Source organism: Habropoda laboriosa, unplaced genomic scaffold, assembly GCF_001263275.1.
Source record: "Habropoda laboriosa isolate 0110345459 unplaced genomic scaffold, ASM126327v1 scaffold136, whole genome shotgun sequence".
Lineage (NCBI taxonomy): Eukaryota > Metazoa > Arthropoda > Insecta > Hymenoptera > Apidae > Habropoda > Habropoda laboriosa.
Genome location: NW_017100245.1, coordinates 461642 through 475259, shown reverse-complemented (window position 1 = coordinate 475259; position 13618 = coordinate 461642). Strand labels below are relative to the sequence as shown.

Below are 13618 nucleotides of genomic sequence, written 5' to 3'. Positions count from 1 at the left end.
AATATAGTATAATAAAATATAAACTACCTCCGTTATACTCGGAAGTATGAATGATCGCATAAACAAGATTAAAATGTGAAGACAAACTTATCGTGCTCGTGCCTTTCTAGGACGGATAACTACATTGATTTTTATATCAGCTAGGGTCGGGAGAACGATGAACCTTTCCTCAAACGGAATGTATGTCAAAATATTGATCCACATAAATAGGCGCGTGTAACAGATTATACCGCGAAACCATCACTTGCATAAAACGCATTTAAAACAAGATAGAATCACGTCCCCTTTGCAGCATAAAACGTTCAATCGTCGTATTATTTTCATCTCTCGCGCCGACCTCTCTTATCAGACATTTGATAACATCCACAACCTTTCAATTAAATTGCTACTAAATTGTATCGAAGTTTCTTATAGCAATTATATCATCTAAGATTCTTTGAACTTCTTACATATATTTTTATACCCTTTAATATACGACGAATTTTCAATTTTCTACAGAATTATTATCATGTTCTAGGTATAAATGCAATAGAATGTTATCTTTGCAACAGTCACAATGACAGTCGATGCGCCGACGATCAACCACCTGATGCCCTGAAAAAAGATTGCTCCGATCTGAAGGACGGCGCGAAATATACTATGTGCCGGAAGATTACGCAAGTCATTGAGTTTAGCGTTAACGGACGTAAGTAATATCCACCTTATCCCGTCCAAGTAAAAAATGATCTTTCTGACAGTGTTTCAGCGATTATTATATTCCCCGTTATTTGTATTCCTCGCTTTAACTGTGAGTTATTGAAAGGAGTAATATGCACAATTGCGATAAAGCGGTACCTGTGAAAGGGTAAATTTGAATGCAGCGGTGTGCTGAAGTGCGCTATCACTATTAATCTAGATCAATGTAGTATCCTTATTACGCCGCGGAAAATTACAATGTATCGTCAAGCATATAACGATTGCGTGATTACTGCGATGCTTGTTGCGGTACAGTAGTAGAACAAGTAATCCGATATCGTGCATACAACACCTAATCGAAATTATTATACCGGTAGCTCGCTATTAGTCTCAATGTATCGTAGTATTGGCGCATTAACATACATCGGACTAACAATCGTGTGTATATTTGAAACAGTTCCGCCTGACACTCGAGTCATAAGAGGGTGTGGATGGTACGAGTCGAACTACAAAGGAAAATGCTACCAAAGAAGCGGTTTCGGTGGCCGCCAGGAAGTCTGCTCGTGTTTGACAGACTATTGCAACACGGCAACACCGAATGTCCTACCACCGATACCTTTGATACTGTCGTGTATCTTCGGCAGTGTTCTGGTAGCACTCATCCGTAATTAGTTTTGACAAATCTACCATACTCCTGAACAATCGACGAAGAGATGCGTGCTGGATCGTTAGTACCTGCAAGCAGCTTCGACTTCGCGTTCCCAATAAACGAAAGTGAACGAAACGAAAAGTTTCAGAGGAAGTACTTCTTACGTACGTTCGTCGCGAATGGGTAAAGTGTGTAGAACAAGCGAAACGCAACGTTCTGATAAAGAATTTTTGCGTTACATCTCCAAAACGAAGGAAAAAACAAATGCTGGCGATCTCGATATACTCGAACGAAAGGAATTCTCAATGAGAACGTGTTTCATTCCAGAGACAATGCAGTGGCTTCCTCCTGTGTCATTGGTTGAAGATTATCACAGTTCTAGATCTAATCGTGAACGCTGTTTCTGATTGCCTGAATATTTTCAAATGGAACGTATCGAGGAAGAAAATTCACATTGATAACATACATTGTTAGTCGTTACATAAACGACACAAGTTTGGATAAAGATTCATCCCGGGGAAAGATTATCGAAGACGATAGGTAAAGATACAGCTTGAAGAGAAGGAAAGAAATATTTTGGTCGAGGAATGTTTGCCCAGAATTAGCTGATTTTTATACGCGACACACTCTGCCATGGTGTGATTTATTCGAAATTTTCATCGAAAAGTAATTACGTTTCTCTCGGATAAGTTTCCACCAGAAAACTGTACAAGGTTTCAGGAACGGTGCGATTTTTTGGTACTTTTTAGCGAAACGTCGAACAGCTTGGCGAGCACTCGATCATGCAACATTCTCCTTGGAAATCTCCAATTTAGGTGCTGAAAGTGTGACGATAGTCACGTTGTGTTCACTCGACAATTTTCTGCGTAGAGCTTAAGAATGATATTACACATGTAACAATAATTATGCAATTTGTTGAAAGTCTATATGTTGTGACAACATTTTCGCAATAAAACATCTGTACAATATGTTTTTCTGCGAAACAAGGGAAATATATCAGGGTTGTCTTGCGGAGAATAAAAGTCCTGCTATTTTCCTTTATCCCATTGACCGTTGTATCTGTCGGTTGTGTCCTCCTTCGACTTGTTGTAGAGGAAATTTTAGCGATTATTTGCCTTTCCAATTGTTGTACATATGCGAAATTTCATAATACACGTTATTCGTGAATTAACGAACAGATTAAAAATATAATCATGTCGAGTATTTGGTGGACAAAAATGTCTGAGCCGTGCGTCAAATTTTTCTCTCGTTTCATTGTTCCGGGTAGAGAATTTTGTTTTAGACGAATAGCCAGTAATCTGCCATTTTTCTTCGCGTTCTTCGTTGTCTTCCGTTTCGTAGATTAACGTTTGTCCTTTAGTATGTACACGTAAGTTTTATCGTTTCTCGTTTACAAGAAATTTCAATTTGTTTTCTCCGCGAGAGAAAAGAAACGTTGTGCGAGAAAATGGTGACATGCGTATCCGTTAACACGCGGAAAGGGTGAAGCGATCATTTGGAAAGTCGTGGACCAACATCGAGAGTTCTTTAATTTATCCGCAAGTTCATTCATTCAAAGTTTCAATCCTTTCTCCATTTCTTTTTTTTTTTATTTACTTACACGTAACACCTAGGTATGATTTTACCTTGTCACTTGTCGTCGCCGTAAATACAGTCTGTTACACTGTGGTTTACATCTTCGTCTCTTACCGTTGTTACTCGTACATTCACGAATCCAAATGGTTCGTTCAAGAAGGTTGAAAGAGTACTTAAATATCAGGTAAAATGAAAACTGTTCACCATTCTGTACCTATAAAATAAATCAAAGAAATATGCACTTAGGTTAGTGACAACATGTCAGATGACAGCTGTTATAGTGGCTAGGTTCGTTTCATTTGGACGAGAATTTAAAAACTGTTTTCTTTAATTTCATTTCGACGGAGAATCGACCAATAATAGAGACGCTTCGTTGACACCGATTTGAAACTGAAAGTGACAAATAAATGCATTGAAAAAATTCATCTCCTAAACAGGCATTAAGAAGTGAAGAGAACGAGAAAAGTTGTTTTTAAATCGGGGTTAGGTGGATCATGCACCCAGCAGCCGCACGAGCTAATCGATCGTCCGTACAATCTTCGATTCCGCCTACGTCAACCCCGTCATCCCTCCTCCATCCACAACAGCAACAACAAATTCTTTACGGCCCTATCGCCAATCCGACGTTAACTCTCCAACCATGTGGGAGTGGTTTGCATCCTTCGTGTGTTTATCAAGGAGCTCAACGTAATGCTGCACTGACTACTCCGGCTCCTTTGCACATACAAGGTGTAAATACGTTTCCCTTCAAATTTCCGCCCTCTTGATAAAATCGCATACAGGATGGTCCGCCTAACGTGACTTCATAGAGTCATAGAGCATATGGTTTCAAAGAATCTTTGAGATTTTTCTCGTTTTGACCTTGGAGTCTCTTTTTAAAATAAGTTTTCAAGACCACGTTCAATTTTTTTTATGTACAGCACTATAGTTTCTTATTAGCTATTGAGACGAATTCAACGACCACAGTATAATACATTTTTTTGTATGTAAAATTTACACATAAAAGCGTGACCTTCAAAACTTATTTAAAAGAAGGACATAGAAAAAATCTAAAGTCACTATGTACTTTGGAGATCCTTTGAAATCGGATCCTCTATGACAAAAAAATGTTTGATCGGTCTGCTAATAATGAAAACAATTGAGGTGGTTAGGCCGACCACTTTGTATGAAATCGGTATTATAATCGAACAGTATTCCAAGGCTAGTGGTCCATTTAATAAAATCATTTTTACACCGTTCGTATATTATTATCTTTCAAATGATAGAGAATAAGTGTCACTTTGCTTGACAATAATTATCCCATCTTCACTGGTCGTAGTATCAAATGACATGTTTATGTTAAATAATACTTTCGGTTTACCAAGATTTCCTTACAAATATACATCTTGCACGAATACAGGCAAAAGCAGCAGATGGCCAGTAAAGAGTAAACTCGTACGAAATCAACAATATTGCCAACAACAGCAACAGCAACAACAGCAGCAGCAACACATTCAACAGCAATTGTCTTACAACCCAAAGCCTTTGGTTCTGTATGATCAAATGACAAATAATGTTCCACCGACCGCGCCGACCGCTTCGTTTTTAATCGCTTCTTCAACGTACACGCACGGCTCCTTTTCCGGTGATCAGTATAACAATTCTGGAATCACACTGATACCGCAGCCCTACTTTAAGCCCCTGGACGTGCAGACCTACTGTTTGATTCAAGATCGGCAAAATATTCAACAACAGCAACAGGAACAACCGTCACACGGTTCCTACTACAATATCTCAGCCACGAACACCTGTAACTTGCAAGCAGTTAATGGCAATTCGGCGTTCCAATTTCCCAATCTCAGTCCATATGCTACAGCCAATTTTACGAACAATCAAATCACGAGTCCTGTTCAAACAGTGTACTCCAATCAGATGTTCCCTAATCCCCCGGCGAGTTTAGTTTTCGGTAATCTGCAAAGAGATAAGCCAGTTACTTCTTCTGGCACACTCGACATCGCGGACCTTCAAGTCGCTAAAAGCAAAACACCTGCTGTCAATAATACACAGATCGTGCCAATTACTACGGAAAGTTACAACGAATGGCCGTCTCAAACAATCACCTCTTCTTTCGACAACTTGTTCGAGGTGAGGCCGAGTACGGACGATGACACGAATCAAGAGGCGGTTACAAATACGTTGGAAAAGGTTACACAGGACGTGCCTGCGAAAACCCGGGAAGAGCATTACTCCGATGAATCCTCGGCCAGCTTCGATTTCACGATTGAAGCTGAGAAGATGGTCTCTGCGCTTTGTAACACATCGTCGAATGACAACGGCAAAGAGGGGATGAAGAAAGAGAAATCTAATTCAACGCCGTTGTTCAGCGGTGCTGGTGACACTGTCTTGAATAAAAACACATGGTTCACCGAGTTTTGCGCGAATTATGGTACTGGTACCTCGATAGCTGTTCAAACGGACGGGCCATATGTAGACAGGGCACAGTACCCGGAACTGTTGCGAAAAGTCGTTTACTGGGGATGCACAGAGGCCGAGATCGTTTTAGACAACAGCTCGAAAACAAATTCAAAATCCAATTGGCTGAAAAACCTTTCCTCTGCGACTAAAACAGCGGTGACCAAGTCCTCGACCTGTTTCCCTATATTCGCCGGGGATCGTACCTTCATCGGCGACTTGATAAACGCTCTGTTACGTATCAGCAACGGCTGGCTGATTCTTGATAATTATTTAAACAAACAACATTATCCGAACTTAGACGACAAATTCGACTGTGAGTTGATCAGGTGCTTCCGGCTGTGGGAGGAAAGCACGCATGAACTACTGAACCAAATCGTTCAGACTTTCTTGAAGCTCGAGGAGAACACCAGCGACGCTTCCAACTTCGAGCAGAGACCAGAATCATTCGGAACCTCTTTTCCAGGTGATGTTTCAGTATACGTGAATTGCGACTTGTTCGATCCGTCGTCGACTTTGAATAAAAAGAACGGACAGTGCCCCACTTGTAGCGTCGCGCAATCATCAGTCGGGAGCCTGCGGCACTTTGGTTTGTACAACGTCAGTCAGGAGAAACAGCCGTCCCAGAAAGAATCGAAGTTGCGAAGTAAGTGGACTGTTAGCGAGAATCTAACGACAATAGATAGCACGAAATCCGTGCCTGATATGTTCATAGGGCACGCAGATTCCGAAGGGCAAGGGAACAGTAGATTTCGTTCAAAAGTGAGTTCCTCTTCCGCCAAAACCGACACGTCCACGCAATCGCTGAACGCTGAATTTTTTCACTTGAGGAGCAAAGTTCTCACGGGAAATAGCCAAGACCCTTCCAGGAGATGGTCGTTTAAGGATAAGAAGCAAGAATTCCCTAAAGGGAGCAAAGTTTCGTCTCACGGAAACGTCGACTCTATGTTTAAAGTGCAACGCCAGATGGATGAAAATTACGAAAGGAATTACGCTCAGAAGTGTTTGTCGAGGGTAGAATCGTCCTTGCTGAATCCTTCGATTAGCCTGAAATCCGCGTACTTTCCTTCCAGCAACGAGCACGACAGTTTTTATCCCAGCTACGCCATTTGTCCCTCGTACACGGTCGATTACGACAACAAAGGTTTGAAGAGCTTCGGGCAAAATTATGGGAAGAAAACGAAGATGGATCTAGTTTACGTCGGCAAATCGTCGACTAGTCAACTAGACTTGGCGGCCGTGCCAAAAGACAAAATGACGCTGCTTAGTCAGATCGAGCCGAGCATTCCGGAAAAGTCGTCCGAAGGGATGACGGCCAATTTGTCGGCCTGGTTTGCCAGTATGAGAAACTCTGACAACCGGCAGATGCCGTTTATGAATTTAACAGAGGCCAATACAGTACCGTCGTCGCGGCCAGAAATGTCGAAGAACACGATGGATCTTAGCAATTGTATCAGGCAGCTGCAGATTGACGCGAATCGTCAATTCCAAACGTTACAAAATATGCAGACTATTCAGACCACGCCTTGGAACACTTATAATCTGATCAATAATCGCGTTCAAATGCAACAAGTTCCCGAAGAATACGACAGTTCCGAGGACATTCGAGTGTATATGAAACCAGGAAGTTACAACGTTCCGAAGAAAAGGCATCAAAGGAGATCCAATCGTCGTTTGGACAACTCGATGTCCCGAAACCTGGTAAATGTCTCTTCCACCAACCATCGCAATCATTATGCTAATAAAGAAAAAATATTTTGCGCTCTCGCATCGTCAACGCCAGTGCCACGGCCCACTGCTACGTCCATTTCAACCAGTATTAATACTTCCACAAATACATCGATGAAATTGCCACTTTCAACGACTCTGCTCGTTTCACCGCCCACCTTCTCCCTTGAAAATTCGCCTAGGATTTTGAAACGACCCCATGCATCTAATTACACGATGTCTGAGGACATTACTTGGAAAGCGGCTTGTGCTTCGGCTGAAATGTTGCTAGAGGCACTAAACGTAAAGAAGAACAGCTGTTCGACGAAAAATGAAGTTGACCGCGTTCGTACAGTCGAGAAGCGTGAAAACATTCAGAAGAACGATACCGACGACACAGCTCAGTCTCAGATAGCGCAGAAACAAGAGAAATTTGAGGAAGAATTCGTGAAAGCTTTGAAAGACGATAACGATGGATGTGGCGGTGTTTCGAGTTACGAGGCGTCCGAAGATGACTCAGAATCTACTTGTCATTTTTCTTCCAACATAAATGTCAACGAAGTTTCCCAGTCGTCTGAGAATAAAAATGGTAATGATTCATTTTTATTATTCTTCCACGTGCCAATCTTCTAGGAAAAAGAAAATCGTTCGGTATCTTCTGCGTATTCTGTACATTCACGCATACATATATGCAAGGTGTCCCTAAAATAAGCCAAAAAAAAAAGAATAACATTTTTTCATTTAAGGCTTCGTTTTCGAAAAAAAAAAAAAATGAGTTTGAAAATCTGTCATGCAAAGTCCGTCAATTAACTGCAAGTTTCGACGTATGAAACTTCTGTTTCTACTCGTGCTTGTATTATTCAACGTGGACAATTCCGCCATATCGGCCTGTATTATTACCTTTTTTTATTCCGTATTTAATTTGAATTGTAAATTATTATGCACTTCTTGCAGTGAATTATGTGTATTTTTCAAATCTTCGAACGTAAAAGCAAAATGTTTGCTTTTAAGTCTTTAACGCTGTTTACACTTTAGATTTAATAAAACCCCATAAAGAAAAGTCGAGAGGTATTAAATCCGGCGGAAACAAAAGTTTCATACCTCGAAAGTTGCAGTTAATTCACGGGTACACGACGAACTTTCATACTCATTTTTTTTTTTTTTTAAACAAATCCTTAAATGAAAGAAATATTATTTTTGCACGTGGAATCACCACTCGACCGGTTGTACCACAATTTTTGGGGACACCCTGTATATGTACATATGCAGAGATATTTCGTGAATTCTTATTAATTCTAACCACTTGAACTTAACTAACTATTTCATTTGAGAATAAAATCTAATTGCTTTAATACTAAAAGAACGGAGTTGCGAAAGTTTTGTATTTTTATAATGATGTCTCTGATTTTTTTTTACTCTATAGACGTAAAAGCAAACTTTTTATGAAAATAGTGACAGAATTTATGCTTTGTATAATAAAACGAGTATCACCCTTTGTTTTACACGTATCAGACACATTTAGGATCATCGATAAAAATACGTCGTTCTAGAATTTGGTGGTCAAACCTTAAGAATGTATTTTATTCACCACAAAGAAGGAAAATGGTCCTCTAAACACGAATGCAAAAGTACTTCCTTTCCGAATTGTAAGCATTTTTTAAAATACGTCGTTCTAGAATTTGGTGGTCAAACCTTAAGAATGTATTTTATTCACCACAAAGAAGAAAAATGGTCCTCTAAACACGAATGCAAAAGTACTTCCTTTCCGAATTGTAAGCATTTTTTTTTTTATGTGAGAATTTACAAGTACGAATGCTTCGTTAATTCGTAAAAAGGGTCATTTACATTTAAACTGCATTACATCATGCACCAATAATTCACTGTGTTAAATAAATAACGTAGAATTGTCGGTTACGAATAGTATCTGCAACGAAGTATTCATAACTTGGAGAAGAAACGCAGGTTTTTCCCATTTCTGTGATAAATAAAATGCGGGCGAAAAGTTTGGCTTCCCAACTCTGGAAGATCTTATATGTGTTTGATGATATGTCGAAACAGTACTTCCGTTCTTCCAGCATTAAATATCGCAATATTTTATGCAGCTACCCGTTAACAGGTTCTAGTAAAGTGAACATAAAAACGGACACGTGGTTAATCAAAACTTTGAACAACGCTAATATGGCAAATAAGCAGAAGCAACGAAAAAGCAATACCAATCCAAATAGTTCAAAATCGTCAAACAGTTCGGTAACGGAAAACGAGGAAACGACTCCGGTTGTTTCGTCAGTGAGCAACAACAGTGGCGTAACAACAGTCGCGACGACTACCACGGTAAAGAACCTTCAAGAAACTGTTTACTCGAAAAAAAGTTCGTGTATTTCTTTGAACAATGAAACAACGTCAGAGGAAATGGAACGTGTCGTAGGGAAGGCCACCTATTCAGAAACCGTACGACGCTGCGCATCTTTAAGCACATCTTTCTCGGAGAAAAAGGAGTTCTGTAAGAAGAGCAAATTGAATATAGCCAATGTTTCGACGATTTGCAGCACTGTTATACCGATTCCTGGACGCAAATGCCAGAGGAAGGACTTCGAAAAGTCGTATTATCTCTTGCATAATAGATCCCGCAAGTGTTCTGGAAAAAGATCTACGAAAAGTTGCGAAATCAGCGATTCTCAAGCGGAAGGAACGTCAAAATCTGCAATAAAACACACGAAGGAGAAAGAAAACGCTGAATATATTGAATTCTTCGACGGAAAATTTGATGGAAAGTGCAACGACAGAGGTTGGTCCGTATGGTACAGTTCGAAAAGGAAACAAAGTCTCAGTCCACTTGCGTTTAGTAAATTGGAAATGATACATCAAACAGTCTGGCAAATGGAGGAAGCAGAGGTTTTCAAATGTCCATCTTCAGAAAATAGTGCTAGTACTCGATCTTCTACTTACACGGTTAGCTGCTTTGTGCAAGGCCAGGTATCAATTTAATAGGAATCTTAAAATAGTAATTGTATAATTTCCTTTCAGATTGAAGATTATTGTAAAGTCATTAAAAGTCCAATGTTCCTGGAAACCGTTGAATATAAACTAAAAAACCGAGTTTATCATAAAGTAGAACACGTGGTTAGAGACTTCCGTCGTATTGTTCATAATTCAAAATTATATCATAAGGTTCGTGATCCATGTTGTTTCATTTTTCGATCATTTTCGTTAAAAAAATTACACACACACACATTTACTCCCATAATTTCCATAGAGAAATATAAGGTGTTCCGTTTAAAAAACTCATGATAAAGTTCAAAATTCAAAACTTCATGTATAAACAATATAGAAAAAAGAAATAATTATTGTAACATATGCAACTTTTGCTTTATACACTATTTCGTACAGCGAATAGTTTACGAGTAATTTCATGTCGTCAAATTAGGTGAATCACCCTGTATACAGGGCGATTCTACTATAAGTGTATACCTACTGATGGTAAGTACCAGAAAAAAATGAAAAAGGAAAAAGTTGTGCAGCTTTCTATGGCCAATATAATAGCGTATATCAATTTTTTATATTTGCCATATTTTTCAAGACATGAAGGTGACCTTTAATTTCTTAAGTGAAAAGCTGCATATTTTTTTTGTGTCATACGAAAATGTGTATCGAGACGAATTTATCCATGTGCTGGACAATGACCTTCACGGTCATACAAGGTCAGAAATGAAAGAAATATTTCGAATATTACGTACCAATGTGTTTACAAGTATTCTTTCTTGACAAGGCTACCGATATTCAATGTGACTTTCTTGTGCATGAATGCACGTTTCACTTTAAAAAATTAAAGGTCACCTTCGTTTCTCGAAAACTATGGCCAATATAAAAAATTGATATACGCTATTATGTTGGCCATAGAAAACTGCAGAACTTTTTCCTCTTTCATTTTTTTCCACTACTTACCATTTACGAGAAAAACACTGGCTAGTAATAACGTGAACACCCTGTATACAGTGTGGTCCACCTAACGTGACCAATTATTTTCATTATTAGTAGAATGCTCCAAATTTTTTTGATCAAATGGGATACAATTTCAAAGGATCTGCAAGGTACTGACCTTAGATTTTTTCTATGTCCCTTTTTTCAATAAGTTTTCAAAGTCACGTTTAATGTTTTTACATATAAATTTTATACATGAAAAAATGTATTATATTGTGGTCGTTGAATTCGTCTCAATGCGTACTAGCTAACAGGCAAAAAAAAAAAAACTATAGGGTTATACGTAAAATAATTAAACGTGCCCTTAAAAACTTATTTTAAAAAGAGACAGAAAAAGAACCAAAGGTCATTAACTTGAAAGAACTTTGAAACTATGTTCTCTATGACAAAAGAAATTTTGATTGGTCCAGTAATAACGAAAATAATTGAGGTGATCATGTTAAGTGGTCCACCCTGTATATTGTGATTTTTAAGTAACGTAGTTGCCTCGTGCGCTTATAATAGTAGACAGTCATTTTTCTTCACTATTTGATCGTAGGGTGATCATGATCGAGTGAAAACGATTGAAACGCTATCGAAGAAACTCGAAAAACTATTCAAAGAACATTTTGCGAGTTGGGACTTCGATAATATTAGTGGTAGTCCAAGGGAAAATTCGCCGGTGCTGCATCGATTTAAAATGGCTGGACAGAAGCCGATAACAGGACGTTATAGCAACACAAAGAAAAGTTCATCCTCTTCGATCGTTGAAAATATATGATACGCAATATGCTTTTGTGCGACCTCAAACGACGCCCGAAGAATTTCTTCTGCTTGTAATTTACGGTGATATTTTGCAATTTATGTTATTATTAGATTTACAGATAATCAATTGCATCGAATTTATGAAAATCCGTTAGATTCGAAATTAAGTATATTTGTAAAAATCAATTATAGCAACAGGCTCTAGTCATACATCTATTTGTATCGTTGTCACATGCTGAACTTTGAACAATTTTTCTTCACAATGTAGCTTACTCTATTAAAGCATTTTTTGTTTGTTTTTAAAGAATGCAAATGTCTAAGCACTTAATCTTCTGGCAGATTACATTCACATATTATGCATACAAAATATTATATCTTAAATACGAAACGAAACGATTGTTACTTACTTTTTTATATCACTGATATTGTACAACAAAATATAGTAATACTGATTACTTGATAATACTATAATGACCATAACCTAAAACCTGAGAACACACGATTACAATTAAAAAGAAAACAGTTTGACTACTCTTTTCTAATAGAATAGACAAAATCACGATTAAACAAAAGTAATGAAAACAATTGAATTATTATAAGAATAAAGTAATTTTTTAGTTGTAATACGATCGATGAAGACTATGTAAAAATGAAAAGAAGAAAAGTATTATGATATTAAATTATACTGTCAAGTAAATAAAAGATTGATCAAATAAAATAATTGAAAAAAATTAAAAATGCCGCGCATTCTTGTACGAGAGTAGCGCATGCGCTGTAGAAATGCTATAATCCGGTAAAGTTAATGCGCACGTACCGTAGAGATATCAGTTGTACGATGCGAATAGTGTGCACACATAGGTTATAGTAATGTCAAACACCGATGGAACGGAAAGATGGCAGTCGAGCGGTAATTTCGTGATGCATAAAGTGTAGTTTGTAAGTAGTGTGTCTCACGTTCTCAAGGATTTTATCAAAGTCACAAACATTATCGTGCAATGTGACTATATTGATCACGATCGTCCCGTGAAGCAGACCGTGTCAAAAACGAAAAGACAACGACGAAGAGAGAGAAATAGAGCGAAAAAGGAAGAGAACGAGAGAAAGAGAGAGAGAGAGAGAGAACGAGGAGAGAGAGAGAGAAAGAGAGAAAGAACAGAAAGAGAACGGACCCAGTTTATACGTAACGAGTGTAGAAGCGGTTCATTGCTCCGCTCTAACTTGTCGTCAAGATGGATTGGGAATCGATCACGATGGCGAGTCTTCACTTGACGATGACCGAACATCGATACTACAAAAGCATTTTTAAGTATTACTGTAAAATAAGTGACAGCGACAGTGTACCGGTGATCCAAGTTGCCGAACTACTACGCTCGGCAAATTTACCAGGATTTGTCACGATGAAGGTAAATTACATCTACTCGTTGCATGTACTCTGTCAGCTGTTGGTTTTCTGTCACACTCGCCATCAAAATATTGAAATCATAGAATCTCTTTAATCGTATTGAAGTGGGCGTTTAATTTGCCAAACACGATGCGACTTCGACAGATTGTAAAAAACTGATGAAGGTTAGAATCAAGAAACTGTTACGAGGAGATTATAAGCATTATTATTAAATAACAAATAAAATACTTACAGCTTTATACCTTTGTATCGAAAATAAATACGATAAAATAAAACACTTTTCGATAATTGTTTGCGAAATAACATCGACTCTAATATCAAATTAATTTTATACACGAAGAAAGTGAAAATGTACAATTCCAAAATTTAAAAATGGAAATTATATTTATTGATATAGAAGTGAATAAATTTTCAAGACAACTTAAAACAGATATTAC

At 38.1% G+C, this 13618-nt stretch overlaps 3 protein-coding genes across 3 annotated transcripts in view; all 3 read left to right on the top strand.

Moving 5' to 3' along the window:
• The window catches only part of LOC108572137, a 4276-nt gene extending 1943 nt beyond the window's left edge, over nucleotides 1-2333 (top strand). The window contains exons 2-3 of the mRNA XM_017934331.1: nucleotides 518-685; nucleotides 1133-2333. Of these exons, the coding sequence (XP_017789820.1) occupies nucleotides 518-685; nucleotides 1133-1347 (383 nt within the window). The 3' untranslated portion in view covers nucleotides 1348-2333. The remainder of the gene's footprint in view (nucleotides 1-517; nucleotides 686-1132) is intronic.
• Nucleotides 2334-3295: 962 nt separating this feature from the next.
• Nucleotides 3296-11795, top strand: LOC108572126. The gene is made up of 5 exons (XM_017934320.1): nucleotides 3296-3628; nucleotides 4299-7646; nucleotides 9174-10006; nucleotides 10082-10225; nucleotides 11574-11795. Exons 1-5 carry the CDS (start codon nucleotides 3394-3396, stop codon nucleotides 11793-11795), a joined length of 4782 nt encoding a protein of 1593 aa, XP_017789809.1. The 5' UTR covers nucleotides 3296-3393.
• A 1089-nt stretch (nucleotides 11796-12884) lies between these two features.
• LOC108572136 (ralBP1-associated Eps domain-containing protein 2) overlaps nucleotides 12885-13618 on the top strand; it is a 3124-nt gene continuing 2390 nt past the window's right edge. The window contains exon 1 of the mRNA XM_017934330.1: nucleotides 12885-13182. Within this exon, the coding sequence (XP_017789819.1) occupies nucleotides 13009-13182 (174 nt within the window). The 5' untranslated portion in view covers nucleotides 12885-13008. The remainder of the gene's footprint in view (nucleotides 13183-13618) is intronic.